Here is a 15299-nt window from a genome sequence, read left to right on the forward strand (position 1 = left end):
ACCAAAATTGCAGCAGATCAATGCGACCGGAACGGCGTAACGAAAAATATGCGAAGCTTTGGAGCGGGTTTCTTTCTTCTTTTTTCTCGATAAGAACAAAATGTTATGCCTTGGAGCGGCTTTCTTTGTTTTTTTTCTCAATAAGACAAAAATGCTATGCCTTGGAACGGAAATTTGAGTGTGAAAATGGGGGTACCCTCCGCGGCACATACCCACTATGCCTTACATACTGAGTGCCCCCCCCCCGGGGGGGGGGGGGTAGGACAGCGCTCTGCGGTCGCTTTTCACCAAAATTGCAGCTAATAAGCCAGTTCGTAGTTCCTTTCCACTATGCATTATATACTGAGTGCCCCCCCCCCGGGCTCGCAACCCTTGCAAACCCTATACCCAGATAAGAACAATGTGGTTTATTACTAACAAAAAGTCATATATCAAACCGACCTCTTTTAGGTACGGGTATGGTACGAATATAGTGCCCTCCGACTGCCCTGGACGTCTGGTGTAGCGCGAGAGGGGGGCAGATCAAGTAATAGGTCCATGGTCGAATCGGTAGGAAGGTGCCATGACATGACACAGCTAGAGCAGCGAGTATCGACACACCACATTTGTTTTCCCGCACTCAAATCCTCTGGAAAGTATACACAACACACGCAATCTGCAGCAACACTATATTCATCTCAGATGATCCTTACAGGCGGCCGAAGGGCCCAGAAAATCTCGGCTCGCAAGAATGTGAGTTGAATACAGTCTTTGTAATAATATTTTTACGTTTTTGCATCTTGAATGTGAAAGTGAATGAATTTTGATTATGTATGTTCAATATACAAATGGTTTGTTCGATGACATGGTCATACTACACTTCTGGCCATGACTCATGAGGCATGACTATACTATCAAAGCAAAATACCAATAAAAGTCTTGATTTGCAATGTCTGCGAAATGAAATAATGAAACAGAGCCTTTCACTACTTAGGCGAATTTAGCTGTATTAGCATAGGCCTATTCAAATTTTGCAATATGAAGATTTTATATTCACAAGGCAGCATAGCGTGCACAGAGTGGAGGTTATGATGTATGTATGCACATACACACAAAAATTTTGTAACGTGGTTATTCAGCGTTCCTGTACGAGAATTGCACGCAGACATCGATAACCTTCTCCCTAATGAAATTTCCCTGCGCTCCTTCCAATACACTATGAATGCCTTTTCCTTCCCAGACTGCGTATATACATAGCAATATGATGCGATAATTTTCAGGCATGCACGCGAATGGCACACTTAGGCCTACTGCACGTGTATTGTCAGAGTAGAGCATGGTGAATATTACTTTGATTATATACCGGGGAATATCATTGCTGGTTATAATGTAAAATGTGAATGATGTATATGACCCCCACCCCATCTACCTTACTCTTTTGTTTAGGAAATTGATTGGTGTATCGGAAGCAGAATGTTGTATGTAATCTTGGTGATATTGTATCATATTCAGCGATTTGTTTTCCGGGTCGTAACACAAAGCTTAGCAATGATCGTAGAACATTTTTCTACGATTTCTTTCATTGACTACAATGTACAATCAATCGTGGACATCGAGAGTACGATTAATCGCTAACCTTTGTGCTTTGCGCAATATACTCTCTTCACTAAGTTAGCGTGAATGTGTCTCCCAACGACATATTGCTGACCCAACTATTCAGATTAAGATTTGTCTTACAGGACCCAGGTCATTAATTTTCTCTACCTTCATCCATAAACGCCAGTCCTTTCGGTTTCACTTGACTTGTATGTATATCGTTGACGTCAGCTAGAGAGAACGATCTGTTCTGAACCATGATCCCCATAATTATGAATGATAAGTCCAGAATTCGAGTCTTGAGAACAGCCAAAGAGCTGAGATTGGTGTGTATATACTGCACTGAGTAAAGAGAAATAAAATCACCCGCACATAATTATTGCACATGCACTGCTTTATATACTTAGCTATCGATCTCCTAGGCTACGAGGCCATGTATTTCGAATACAGTCTCGCCCCTGTCATGGTTTGGGCGGAAGTTGTAAATTTCTGGAATGCAGTATCATATCGCCCATATTTGGTATTAGAAGTCCGAGTACGACACATGAATGGTACGAACTTCATATAATTGGGATTTATATATCGCTGTTCCTGATTTTATTTTTCTCAAATACACCCCTTTTATAATGGGATGTAAGTGACATTTCACACTCTTTAGGGGAAGAAAAAAACAAACGTATTTTAAAGATCATTAATTCGCTCCTTAAAATAATTCACTTGTATGTTTTCCACCCTCAAGCAGATTATCTGTTTAAGATAAAACGAACCTATACGTTAAGTGAGGATGTAAATAACATTTAAAAGATTGAACGAAAAATATCCACTTGTATGTTTCAAATGTTGACCCATAACCTACCAGTCCCTCCCTTCCCTCCACTGCCAATTACAAAACTAATAAATCATTCATACCATCACAATTGAGATGTTTGCGATTCTCATCAATATCATAATTATTGCCTTGATGTAATTAAATCATATTGCTTCTGCTAAATTATTATAACCCTAAAAATAATTAATTATTAAAGAGGAAGTTCACCCTGAAGAAAACTTTGTTGTAAAAATAGCAGAAAAAATAGTAAAATATATTGGTGAAGGTTTGAGGAAATCCGTTAAAGAGTAAGAAAGTTATTAGAGTTCAAAGTTTTGGATTTGTGACGTCATAAACGAGCAGCTGCCCCATTTGTTATGTAATATAAAATGTATGAATTTCAAATTTTGTATGGTTCCAGATGACTTAAGTTTGTTTTCTATTCATGATTGGGTGTGAAATAATTTGTCTATTGGTATACAAAAGGTACAGTGAAATCCATTTTCAATTTTTTTGAGAAAATGACATTTCCTTTATTTTTTACCATTCACTTTGTAGGAATGCTGCTCGCATATGACGTCACAAATCAAATAATTTAAATTCTAATAACTTCTTTATTATTTGATGAATTTTTCTCAAACCTTCGGCAATATTTTTCATTATTTTTTCTGCTATGTTTACAATAAACTTTTTGTCAGGGTGAACTTCCCCTTTAATTAGAATAGTAATTATTAATTAATACTAATCATTATAATTGTTATTGTCATCATAATCATATTTTCGTTTCGATTATCATCTTCAGGGCAATTACGATGACTATTGTATTGTATTACCTGGCATTAATGTAAATATTATTGTCATCATTTCTATTATCAGATCAAGATTTATCGTGAAAATGATTCTTTTGTGAGGGACATTAATTTCTTCCAGTTATAAATTACTAGACCCTGCAGTGTTACTTTGTAAATGTCAATCTATGCTGAAAAAGTGTGCCGTTCATTTGTTTTTCTGATATTTGTCTCGCCTGCATAGCAGAGCGAGACTATAGGCGCCGCCGCCGACGAGGGTGTCGTCAACATTGAAGTTTTAACCAAGGTTAAATGACAAGTCCACCCCAGAAAAATGTTGACTTGAATAAATAAAGAAAAATCTAACGAGCAAAACGCTGAAAATTTCATCAAAATCAGATGTAAAATAAGAAAGTTATGACATTTTGAAGTTTTGTGTGGAGGAGCCGTGGTGTAGTGGTTCTGACTCTCGCCTTGTAAACAGAGGGTCGTGTGTTCGAATCCTACCGCGGTCTGGCGTCCTTTGGCAAGGCGTTAATCCACACTTTGCCACTCTCGACCCAGGTGCTAAATGGGTACCCAGTGAAAGTCATTGTAGCTTGTCCAGTACTGTGTGCGCCTCACAGGCGACTGACTGGAATACTCCCCAGGGAGTGGAGGATGTGCACACATTGTGTGCGGGAGTGGCTGATTGAATCCGATCACCGGGGTAATAATATAGCTGTAAAGCGCTTAGACACGTCGTTCCGGGGGATTAAGCGCTATATAAAAGCGGATTATAATTATATTATTGCTTATTTTTCACAAAATAGTGATATGCACAACTCAAATGAGACAGTCGATGATGTTCCTCAATCACTATTTCTTTTGTTTTTTATTGTTTCGATTATACAATATTTCATTTTTTATAGATGTGACAATAAGGACCAACTTGACTGAATCATATAGTATTACACGCTGTTCATTCCACTTGCTCAGAGAAGTATTAATCGTTTCACTTGACGATTAGGAGAAAAATAGAATATTCCCTATTTTATATAATAAAATACAAACAAAATAGTGAGTGGATGATGTCATCGGTCTCCTCATTTGCATACCCACCAGGATGTGCATATAACTGATCTGTGAATTAAGCAAAACTTCAAAACAGTGGCGTACCTGGCATATTTCGTCAGGGGGGGGGGGGGGAGCGACTAAAGTTAGCAAGGGGGGGGGGAGGGTAGTAGGCTTGGACGTATACGTCGTATACATGGTATAGGCACAGTTTTTCAAGGGGGGGGGGGCTGATAATCATTACTCCAAAATCAACTTCACAGTTTTTTTAATTTTCGCGCGAGCGAAGCGACCAAACATTTTTTTTCAATTATTATTTAGCCTTTTTACATGATATGAAACTTGCAGAAATAGTACATTCGGTCATCAAATTACCAATACGAGGATATTTGGGCTCCTCGTAGTCCTCGTTACCCTGCATTTTGCAGCCCCCATAAAAGTTTGGATGTGTAGGTCTTGAAGTGGCACTAAAGGTGGGAAAGGTTACCCAGGGGGTGCCCAATAAAACAGTTGGGATCTTGCTACTACTTATATTTGCTATCGGGCGATTGCACTTTATTGTCGAAATTATTATTTTTTTTGTATATCATTCCAGAAATGAAATGTATTGGATCGTGATCGATATATGTCTAATCGAGTGGTTATTGCAATGTTTATATCTTTGAAGGTGTTCACATTATGTTCCCAATTCTGCTCATTTGGAGAAGGTATAAAATAGGTATTTGACATTGAAATCAGTTGTATTCATGTATTGATTTGCATTTGTTTTATTTCCATGTACACAGTTAAAACAAAATTAAATGCTTGCATTCACTCATAAAAAAATAAATATGAACGTGAAAATATATGCCACAGTAACATGATCTATCATCAAATATGGGGAAAATCACTCATTCACTGGCAGGAATGTCAGAAGTTTGAGGGCATTGAAATTGGAAAATGTAGATAGGCGGATGAAGGGATCAGGTACATAGGATAGAAAGGGGGACGGTAATAACCAAAGAAATGTGTAAGCAGGGATATAGTTTGGCCTTTACCCGACAGATATCAGTAACGATTACTGACGTCCGACGAAGAGTACTCATCTATATCCAACGCAGGGGGCAGATCCAGGATTTTCAAGGGGGACATTTTGTTAAAAAACATTTGACAGTCCCACCCCCAAAAGTCTCTACTTTCAATTGCATGTGCCTAACAATTTACGCTAAAATTATATAAAAATAAAACTGTTGCGAACGCAAAGCGCGAGCTGAAATTTTTCTAAAAATTGAGACCTAAAACGAAACATTTTTATGCACTTAACTATGAATAGGATGGGTATCTTCCTTAATGCATTAATAAAAAATGTGATATTCCTAACTGGACACTAGACATTCTAAACAGTTTTACAAGATGGGCAGGGGCGTAGATAGCGGGGGGATGCATCCCCCCAGAATTTTAGGTGGGGGAAGACGCAAAACTATACAGTAATAAAGCAATGAATGCTAGTTAAAATCAATCAATAATAATAGCAGTAATAATCATAACGTACAGCAATGACAAACATGATCAAAAATGGACATTTATTCAGAGTCAATCATCTTATATGCATTTACAACTTGCAAGTTTTAAGTAATAACAACTGTCTTGCGTCGTCATATACATTTAAGGATCGTTATTCAGAGTTTCACCAAGTACATTTCCTTATAATAATTATGTATTTGCAAAGGAGATAAGTTCAAAATATTTCATTACAGATTTAAGAAAGTGTCGCTTAATCACTCCCTTTCAGAGCAATTGCTTTCATAACACATTAACACTGTTCAAACGAATTAATAAGAAATTACCTATACACATACACTGACCTTTTTACCTGCTGGCCATGTCCTCAACCCCTACTTTGCAAAGGAAAGGTGAAAAATTTCAGTCTCTAAGGAGCGAATTAGTAAATGAATGATTTTGGAATGAAAGTGCAAATTTTGGATGGCCTCAGTGATATCCGAGGTTTTTTTCACTCAATATTCACTCTTTCATATATTCACTCCTTAAAGAGTGAGCTATTTCACTAATTTTTTCAGAGTACTTTGCGCTTTTCAAAGAAGGTAGAATCATCCAATATACTGATATATAGACATGCCTTAATTCACGAAGGCAGATTGAATCAATCCATGGATACGATTGATTAATGGTCTAAGATCACAGAACAAGCCTAACTCGACCCTCAGCGTGTTCATTGTCGGACCTTTGACAAAAAATCATAATCATCTCGCGCATTTACGCGATAGAAATTTGACTAATTTCTAGACAAGATTCAATTTAACCTTGTGAATTTCGGTCAATGTAATGACGTGAAATTGTCCAAGCATGTCGCAAGCAAAGCGTTTGAAAACGTCAAAAATTACGACCTTCTTCAAAAGTTGTCAAGAAACTGATGAAGACCGGCCACCAACGTCACAGTTGGAGGACGAACAAAGAACACCAAGTGGGGATGTTATCTTTAACTCGTCTGCTTTGGCCCATGATATTTTGTTTTTATCGAGTACGTTATCTCCTTCATTCTTTATATTTATATATTAATTATATATATATATATATATATATATATATATATATATATTATATATATATATATATATATACATTATATATATATATATATATATATATATATATATGTATAATATATATATGTATATATAAATAGGGATCATCCCCCAGGTCTAAGGACCTGTCTACGCCACTGAAGATGGGTATCTAAAGAGTCGTGCGGTCGCAGATCGCGAGCTAAAACTTTTGATATTCCAACTCAAGAATTGGATGTTCTAAGCACTTTTAGTAACTATGAACAAATTGGTTTCTAACTGAATGATAAATTGATGCGAGCGCGAAGCGCGAGCTGAAATTTTCTAAAAATTTAGACCTAAAACGTTACATTTGTGCCTTTAACTATGAATAGCCTGGGTATATTCCTTAATGAATTATGCGAGCGCGAAGCGCGAGCTAAAAAATTTGATATTCCTAACTGGACACTATCCATTCTAAGCAGTTTTATAAGATGGGTCAGTCGTGCGGGCGCAAAGCGCGAGCTAAAACTTTTGATATTCCGACTTAAGAACTGGATATTCTAAGCAGTTTTAGTAACCATGAACAAATTGGTTTCTAATCAATCAATTGACGCGAGCGCGAAGTGCGGTCTGAAAATTTTCGATATTTCAACCTGAAAACTTGACATTTATCTTAGGTACCCAGTACTACCCAACTAAAAAAATTGATGAGAGCGCGTAGCGCGAGCGAATTTTTTATTGTTTCAATTATATTACCTAAAAGTTGTTCTCTACCCATTTCCTGTCCCTGGTCAGCCCACTCCATGCTCAGAGAGCTCTAAAAGTCGCATTGCGTAAAAATCACAATTTACCGATGAAAGTTTACAGTTAAATTGACATTTACCGACAATGATGGTGGAACTAAAAAACATTATTATGACTAGCGAACCGTTTCTACTATTATGAATAGCGACCCTTATCTACCATTATGACTGGCGAACCCCATCTACTATTATGACTAGCGACCCTCTTCTACCATTATGACTGGCGAACCCCTTTTAATATTATGACTGGCGACCCTCATCCACTATTATGACTGGCGAACCCCATCTACTATTATGACTAGCGACCCTCATCCACTATTATGACTGGCGAACCCCTTCTACTATTATGACTGGCGACCCTCATCTATTATTATGACTGGCGAACCCCATCTAATATTATGACTGGCGACCCTCATCTGCCATTATGACTGGCGAACCCCTTCTAATATTATGACTGGCGACCCTCATCTATTATTATGACTGGCGAACCCCATCTACTATTATAACTAGCGACCCTCATCTGCCATTATGACTGGCGAACCCCTTCTAATATTATGACTGGCGACCCTCATCCATTATTGTGACTGGCGGACCCCATCTACTATTATGACTAACGACCCTCATCTACCATTATGACTGGCGAACCCCTTCTACTATTATGACTGGCGACCCTCATCCATTATTATGACTGGCGAACCCCATCTACTATTATGACTAACGACCCTCATCTACCATTATGACTGGCGAACCCCTTCTACTATTATGACTGGCGACCCTCATCCATTATTATGACTGGCGAGCCCTTTCTACTATTATGAATAGCGACCCTCATCTACCATTATGACTGGCGAACCCCATCTACTATTATGACTAGCGACCCTCATCTGCCATTATGACTGGCGAACCCCTTCTAATATTATGACTGGCGACCCTCATCTATTATTATGACTGGCGAACCCCATCTACTGTTATGACTAGCGACCCTCATCTGCCATTATGACTGGCGAACCCCTTCTAACATTATGACTGGCGACCCTCATCTATTATTATGACTGGCGAACCCCATCTACTATTATAACTAGCGACCCTCATCTGCCATTATGACTGGCGAACCCCTTCTAATATTATGACTGGCGACCCTCATCCATTATTATGACTGGCGGACCCCATCTACTATTATGACTAACGACCCTCATCTACCATTATGACTGGCGAACCCCTTCTACTATTATGACTGGCGACCCTCATCCATTATTATGATTGGCGAACCCTTTCTACTATTATGAATAGCGACCCTCATCTACCATTATGACTGGCGAACCCCTTCTACTATTATGACTGGCGACCCTCATCCACTATTATGAATGGCGACCCTTATGATCAACGAACCCTTTTCCTCCTTATGACTGGCGACCCTCTTCCTTTATTATGACTAGCGACCCTCTTGTTTGATTATGAATGGCGAACCCCATCGTTGATTATGACTTGCGACCTCTATGAACAAAGCCCCTTATGAATAGCGACCCTTATGACTATTATGACTAGCGGTCCTTATAACTAGCGGGTATTATGACCAGTGGTCCTTATGACTGGCGGGTGGACCCCCACGGCATTGGGGGGCACCAGCAAAAATTTTGAGTCACCAAGTGAGCGCGCGAAGCGCGCTCAGTTGCTAATTATGCTGACCTAATAGAGATATTTTAAGGACAGTGTCATTAAACGGATATGTCACTGATCACATAATGCGAGCGCGAAGCGCGAGCTGAAATTTTTTATATTCAGACCTAAAAGGGGAAATTATAAGCAAATTTTTGTAATCATGATATGTACCTGTTTCGTTAAACAAACAATGCGAGCGCGAAGCGCGAGCTGAAATTTTTGTATATATTGTTCCCAATCAGACATTTTAAGGAATCTATTAAGAGTATACATATCTCACCACAGTATTTTAATGCGAGTGCCAAGCGCTTGCTGATTTTGTTAAAATTATATGCATCCAAACACATAAAGCAATTGTCATTGTAATCATGAATAAAATGCGCATCTCACTAATCAAATATTGCGAGCGCGAAGTGCGAGCTAAAAATTTAGGAAATTCAGACCTGAAGAGGGACATTTTAAGGCTTTTTTTGTAGGAATTCACGACGACCCTACGTATTTCATTAACCAAATGAAGCGAGCGCGAAGCGCGAGCTGAAATTTTTGTATATATTGACCCCAAATATGGATATTTTAAGGACAATTTTTAAAAGAATCCATTAAGAGTACACATATCTCACCATAGTTATCTAATGCGAGTGCCAAGCGCATGCTGATTTTGTTAGAATTACACCTAAAGACATACTTTTTGTAATCATTGTAGTCATGATTATCATACGCATCTCACTAGTCAAATATTGCGAGCGCGAGCTGAAAATTTTGGAAATTCACAACTGAAGAGGGACATTCTAAGGCTTGTTTGTAGGAACTCACGTAGACCACTAACCAAATGATGATTTGATATTCAGATTTAAAAATTGACATTTTAAGGACTGATTTTAGGAAATCATGAAGAGCAGACATATTATCTCACTAATCCACTAATGCGAACGTAAGCACGGACGGGACATGTTTTATATTAAGACCTTAAAATGATATGTCACTACATAAAACAATAAAGTGCGAGGAGATATATTTGGTGTATATTGACTTGAAAACGGGAGGTTTTAGTACAACAGGATTATATATCTCGTTAAACAGACAATGCGAGTATTAGGAACAATGAAGACATAGACCCTGAGCAAATTATGTTTCATAAAGTTATATATATATTTTTTATTTTTATGTAATATAACATAACATAATTATGATATAATATAACATAATTAACAATAATTTCTTCCTTCCCACTATGTTTCTTTCACTTTCTCCCTCTTTTTCTCTTTTTCCCCGTTTTTTTTTTGCCAGCCGATTGGGGGGGGGGCACGTGTCCCCATGCCCCCCCCGTAGTTACGCCACTGACGACGACGTTATGTTCTTCAGCGTACGTCAGTGTACACATTGCTGTTAAAGGACAAGTCCACCCCAGAAAAATGTTTATTTGAATAAATAGAAAAAAATTCAACAAGCATAACGTTGAAAATTTCATCAAAATCGGATGTAAAATAAGAAAGTTATGACATTTTAAAGTTTTGCTTAATTTCATGAGGATACTGTTGACGTCATCCACTCACTATTTTTTGTGTATTTCATTATATGAAATATGAAATATTCTAATTTTCTCCTCATTGTCAAGTGCAACAATGATTGATTCATCCGTGAACATGTGGAATTAGCATTGTTTTAATACTATATGATTCAGTCAAGTTGGTCCTTATTGTCAAATCTGTAAAAAATGAAATATTGTATAATTCAAACAATAAAAAACAAAAGAAAAAGTGAGTGATGGACATCATCGACTGTCTCATTTGCATGTCACTGAGATGTGCATGTAACTGTTTTGTGGAAAATAAGCGAAACTGTTTAAAATATCAAAACTTTCTTATATTTTACATCCGAGTTTGATAATTTTTTTTGCGTTTTGCTCGTTGGAATGTTCTCTATTTATTCAAATGATCATTTTTTGGGGGTGGACTTGACCTTTCAGTAGTAAACGTTTGTGGACCGCCTCACGTGCTGGAGGTAGCCAGTCGTAAAAGTGGGCGGAATGAAGACTCATGCCCTTTGCTAGTCTCATGATTGATTGATTGATTGATTTTATTTGGCAAGTCACCATAATATCTATACAGGCGACTGACTGGAATACTCCCCAGGGAGTGGAGGATGTGCACACATTGTGTGCGGGAATGACTGATTGAATCCGATGACCGGGGTAATGATATATCTGTAAAGCGCTTAGAAACGTCGTTCCGATGGATTAAGCGCTATATAAAAGCGGATTATTATTATTATTACAGTAGCATTAAAACAACATGCTTGCACAGGATGACCCACGAAAGCTCGAAAGCTTATTTATAGCTGTAAAGCTTTATATATAGTCCTTCCCTCCGATTGTCATGAGTAGATAGGTCGAGCACTTTTTGTGCATGGTCATAATCTTGGTAATCAGGCCCAATAAGCATGGGGCGGAATGCGCGTTTTTTGTATCCTCCCAATTTGTTTTCTCTGTCAGTGATGCGTCAAATCCAGAGTGCCAAACTGGTGCACAGTACTCTAATGCTGGACGAATATAGGAGGAATAAATTGCCTTCAAATCATCAAGGGGCAGTTTGAATCCCTCGAGGATACGTAACATATTATGAAGCCTCATGCTTGCGCGCTTGGTGATCTCATTGAAATGATATTTCCATTTCAAATAATTCTGAATGCAAACCCCAAGTAGTTTCATGAACTGGACTTCAGATACTTTCTGTCCTTCGAGTTCAACATTGGGATTTGGTGGACTTGTTCTCATGAATCTTATGTGCATGACAGCACATTTACTCGGGTTGAGTTTCATGTTGTTAAAGGACTCGTCCACCCCAACAAAAAGTTGGTTTGAAAAAAAAGGAGAAAATCCAACAAGAAAAACACTGAAAGTTTCATCAAAATCGGATGTAAAATAAGAAAGTAATGACATTTTAAGTTTCGCTTAATTTCACAAAACAGTTATATGCACATCCTGGTCGGTATGCTAATTGGCAGACTGATGACGTCGCCCACTCACTATTTCTTTTGTATTTCATTATATGAAATATTCTCATTTTGTCCTCCTTGTCAAGTGAAATAAAGTTTTATTTCTCACTGAACATGTGGAATTACCATTATTTTAAAGTCTACGGTTAAGTTAAGTTGGTCCTTATTGTCAAATCTGTAAAACTCGAAATATTGTATATTCAAACAATAAAAAAACAAAAGAAATGGTGAGTGATGGACATCATCGACTTTCTCATTTGCATATCGCTGAGTTGTGCATTGAACTGCTTTGTGTAACATCGATGTTGTCAACTCTTCACTGGGATACACAGACGCCTTCAAAGCCAATGTGAGACGTTCTACAAAATGCATCACAAATTACATCAAGATGTCACATCAGGTTAAACCAAGCAGCAATTCTCGTCCACAACGTTCACAACACACTGGACATCAGCTCAAGTACACCCAGCCTTTTTGTAGAGTGAACATCTACATGTACAGTATGTTCCAAAGAGCCATCCGTATTTGGAATACTTTCCCAAACGCTGCTGTATCTTCAACCTCTGTAGCTAGCTTCCGGGGACACACCCGCACTCTGCACCTAGCACACTGTATATAGTGCACCAAGAACACCACAGGATACCACCACACCATATCGCCTGAAGCTCTGCCAGCACCTGACACAGCACAACCCTCTCCAGGTAACCTCTTGAAGGTTCAAGGTCTATGAATAATTAGATGGCACAACGTCACAATGTGGCGACACTAATTTGGCTGGTACAAAGGTGATCAGAGAACATTTTCTCAATTATCACAAAAAAAACTACCAGAAGAGAACACTGGTTCAAAGATGACACACTTAAACAGAGGCAATTGTGCCCAAAGAATTGTTGTTTCTGTTTATAGTAACTCCTGTAGGAATTCGGCAGGACAGCGTTTTGCTGGTAAACGCCATGCTGGTATATAACCAATTACCTAGGAAACATTTGGTTTGTATTATGGGCTTTATGGCATTGGCTCTCAACCCAGGACGAAGAAATCTGACTAGCATATCCTGCAGAATGTCGAGCAAGAGGGTATCTTTTAAAAGTAGTGCAAAATAAACTAAGTAAGTAAGAGTATTTTAGACAGGTGTAAGATGAATAGAATTATTCATAGTTTAAAGTTTTAACTAAAGCTACAGTTATGAGAAGTTTTCATTGTGAATATTTATACATGTATACAGTGCGTCTCACAAAAAACGAAATCAAGGTTTATCGATGATTTATCATAACTTAATCACAAATAGAATAGACATATGACCTATCATTGTAAAGTTTAGAATGTCTTCTTTTAGCTGGTAAAAAATACAAGATTGAGTGAGTAAAAACAATTTGAAGGGTAGCAAAAAGCCAAAAAGTTATTTGGTGAGGGGTATCAAAATTTCAAAAAGAAAATCACATGCCTAAAAAGTTATCTGCTCTTTAATTTGATAGCTAAATCGCAGAAAATGGTCAAGAAATAACAGAGTTATGTTTCTTCGAAACAATACTTTTATTTCCATAATTTCATGAAACAGACGTGTTTTCACCGGTTTTCCACCGAAGCTTTTGCACAGTTAACAAAAGATTTAATACATGGCTGATCGTCAATAAAACGGAGTGTCGAGTAAGTCTAAAAGCTATCCTGTAAAACCTCTTAGTTTTTCTGAAACTGGATTTAGTCCAGGATAGAAGAGGCATAACCTTGTATTTTTATATATACAATATTTTTTGATGGTTTCTCGTCAATTCGAGGGTGCTGATATACTGGTATATAAATTCGAAATTTTGCTGAATCCTCCTCTTCAAGGATACGAAATAAGATGAATTTTGTATTTTAATCATAAAGATCATATTACATGAATACGGATGGCTGTGTTTATATTGTAAAAGATGGATAGTACATTGTAAACATACGAAACTTTTGTAATGTTAAGTCATATCATTTAATATTTTCATTGTGATATTATTAAATCGGGAAGGCCATGACTCTTCGGCAACGTACCTCACACTCTCCTTTCTCTTACTTTTATGAACCGATGCAAACTTTGAAATATCTGGTTCATCTGATCTCGATGATGGGAATTCCACATCGCTACGCTTCAGCAATAGTTTTCATATTTTAAATATGACTAAAAAATACAGGTGCAAACTTCGGAAACTGTATTTACTAGTCTATTACTTCCTTAGAGGCATGTATAGGCCTACTATTAGCCTGATTAAGAGAAGAAAGTGGATTTATGATTTATGAACACCATAACGCTGTAGATTTCGGATCCTTCATGAATGGTTAAAAATGTGAACTCTCGATACGCATCACAATGTTTATCAATTCGATTCCATCTTTTAAACTACTGGGTGTAATAAAATTGTTAAATATTGAAATGTATATTGGAAGTTAAAAAAATGTTCGACATTTATCTCGCCTATAACCGTTTATACCAACCCCCTAAAAATAACCGTTTTCCTGAAGGTCAACAATGGAACGTGTTTTCCAGAATACAATAAAACACGGGGCGGGGGATCGGGGCAACTCTACACAAACCTTCTCTGCTTTGTTATGTTCGTTCTAATTCTTACGATCAAACTTATCACATTTACAGGGTAAGGGATCCAGCCGGTGTTGACGTTAACACCGCATCAGCGAAACCTACCGTCGGCGTCATCCAGTTCATAAAGGGCGAACCGACGTCGACGACCGCGGTGAAGATGGCCGTTAAACCGTCGGCGAAGTCCGACGCGATGGCTGTTGAGGATGAGGACGTGATCGAGGAGTACCGCTGCGGACTTTTTGGATGGCGACCGCAGTGGCTTCAGTCGTTTAATACAGCACCATGGCTGTTGGTTACCCTGACTGCAGCGGTAGGAATCGAGGTAAGGAGGATGTTTATTTCCAGTTCGTCTTATGCCAATTCGTCCAACTGCCAACTCGTCTACTATCATTTGGTCTACTATCAGTTCGTCCACTCACCACATGGTCTACTTTCATTTACTCTAATGCCATTCCGTCTAATAACCAGTTGGTCGGACCAATGGCCATTTAGTCCATATACCAT

General features: G+C 38.1%; 1 protein-coding gene across 1 annotated transcript in view; it reads left to right on the plus strand.

Moving 5' to 3' along the window:
* The first annotated feature begins 393 nt into the window (after positions 1-393).
* The window catches only part of LOC121415389 (solute carrier organic anion transporter family member 4A1-like), a 74709-nt gene continuing 59803 nt past the window's right edge, over positions 394-15299 (plus strand). Inside the window, exons 1-2 of the mRNA XM_041608590.1 lie at positions 394-732; positions 14847-15117. Coding sequence (XP_041464524.1) covers positions 731-732; positions 14847-15117 — 273 coding nt within the window. The 5' untranslated portion in view covers positions 394-730. The remainder of the gene's footprint in view (positions 733-14846; positions 15118-15299) is intronic.

Source organism: Lytechinus variegatus, chromosome 1 (genome assembly GCF_018143015.1).
Source record: "Lytechinus variegatus isolate NC3 chromosome 1, Lvar_3.0, whole genome shotgun sequence".
Classification (NCBI taxonomy): Eukaryota; Metazoa; Echinodermata; class Echinoidea; order Temnopleuroida; family Toxopneustidae; genus Lytechinus; species Lytechinus variegatus.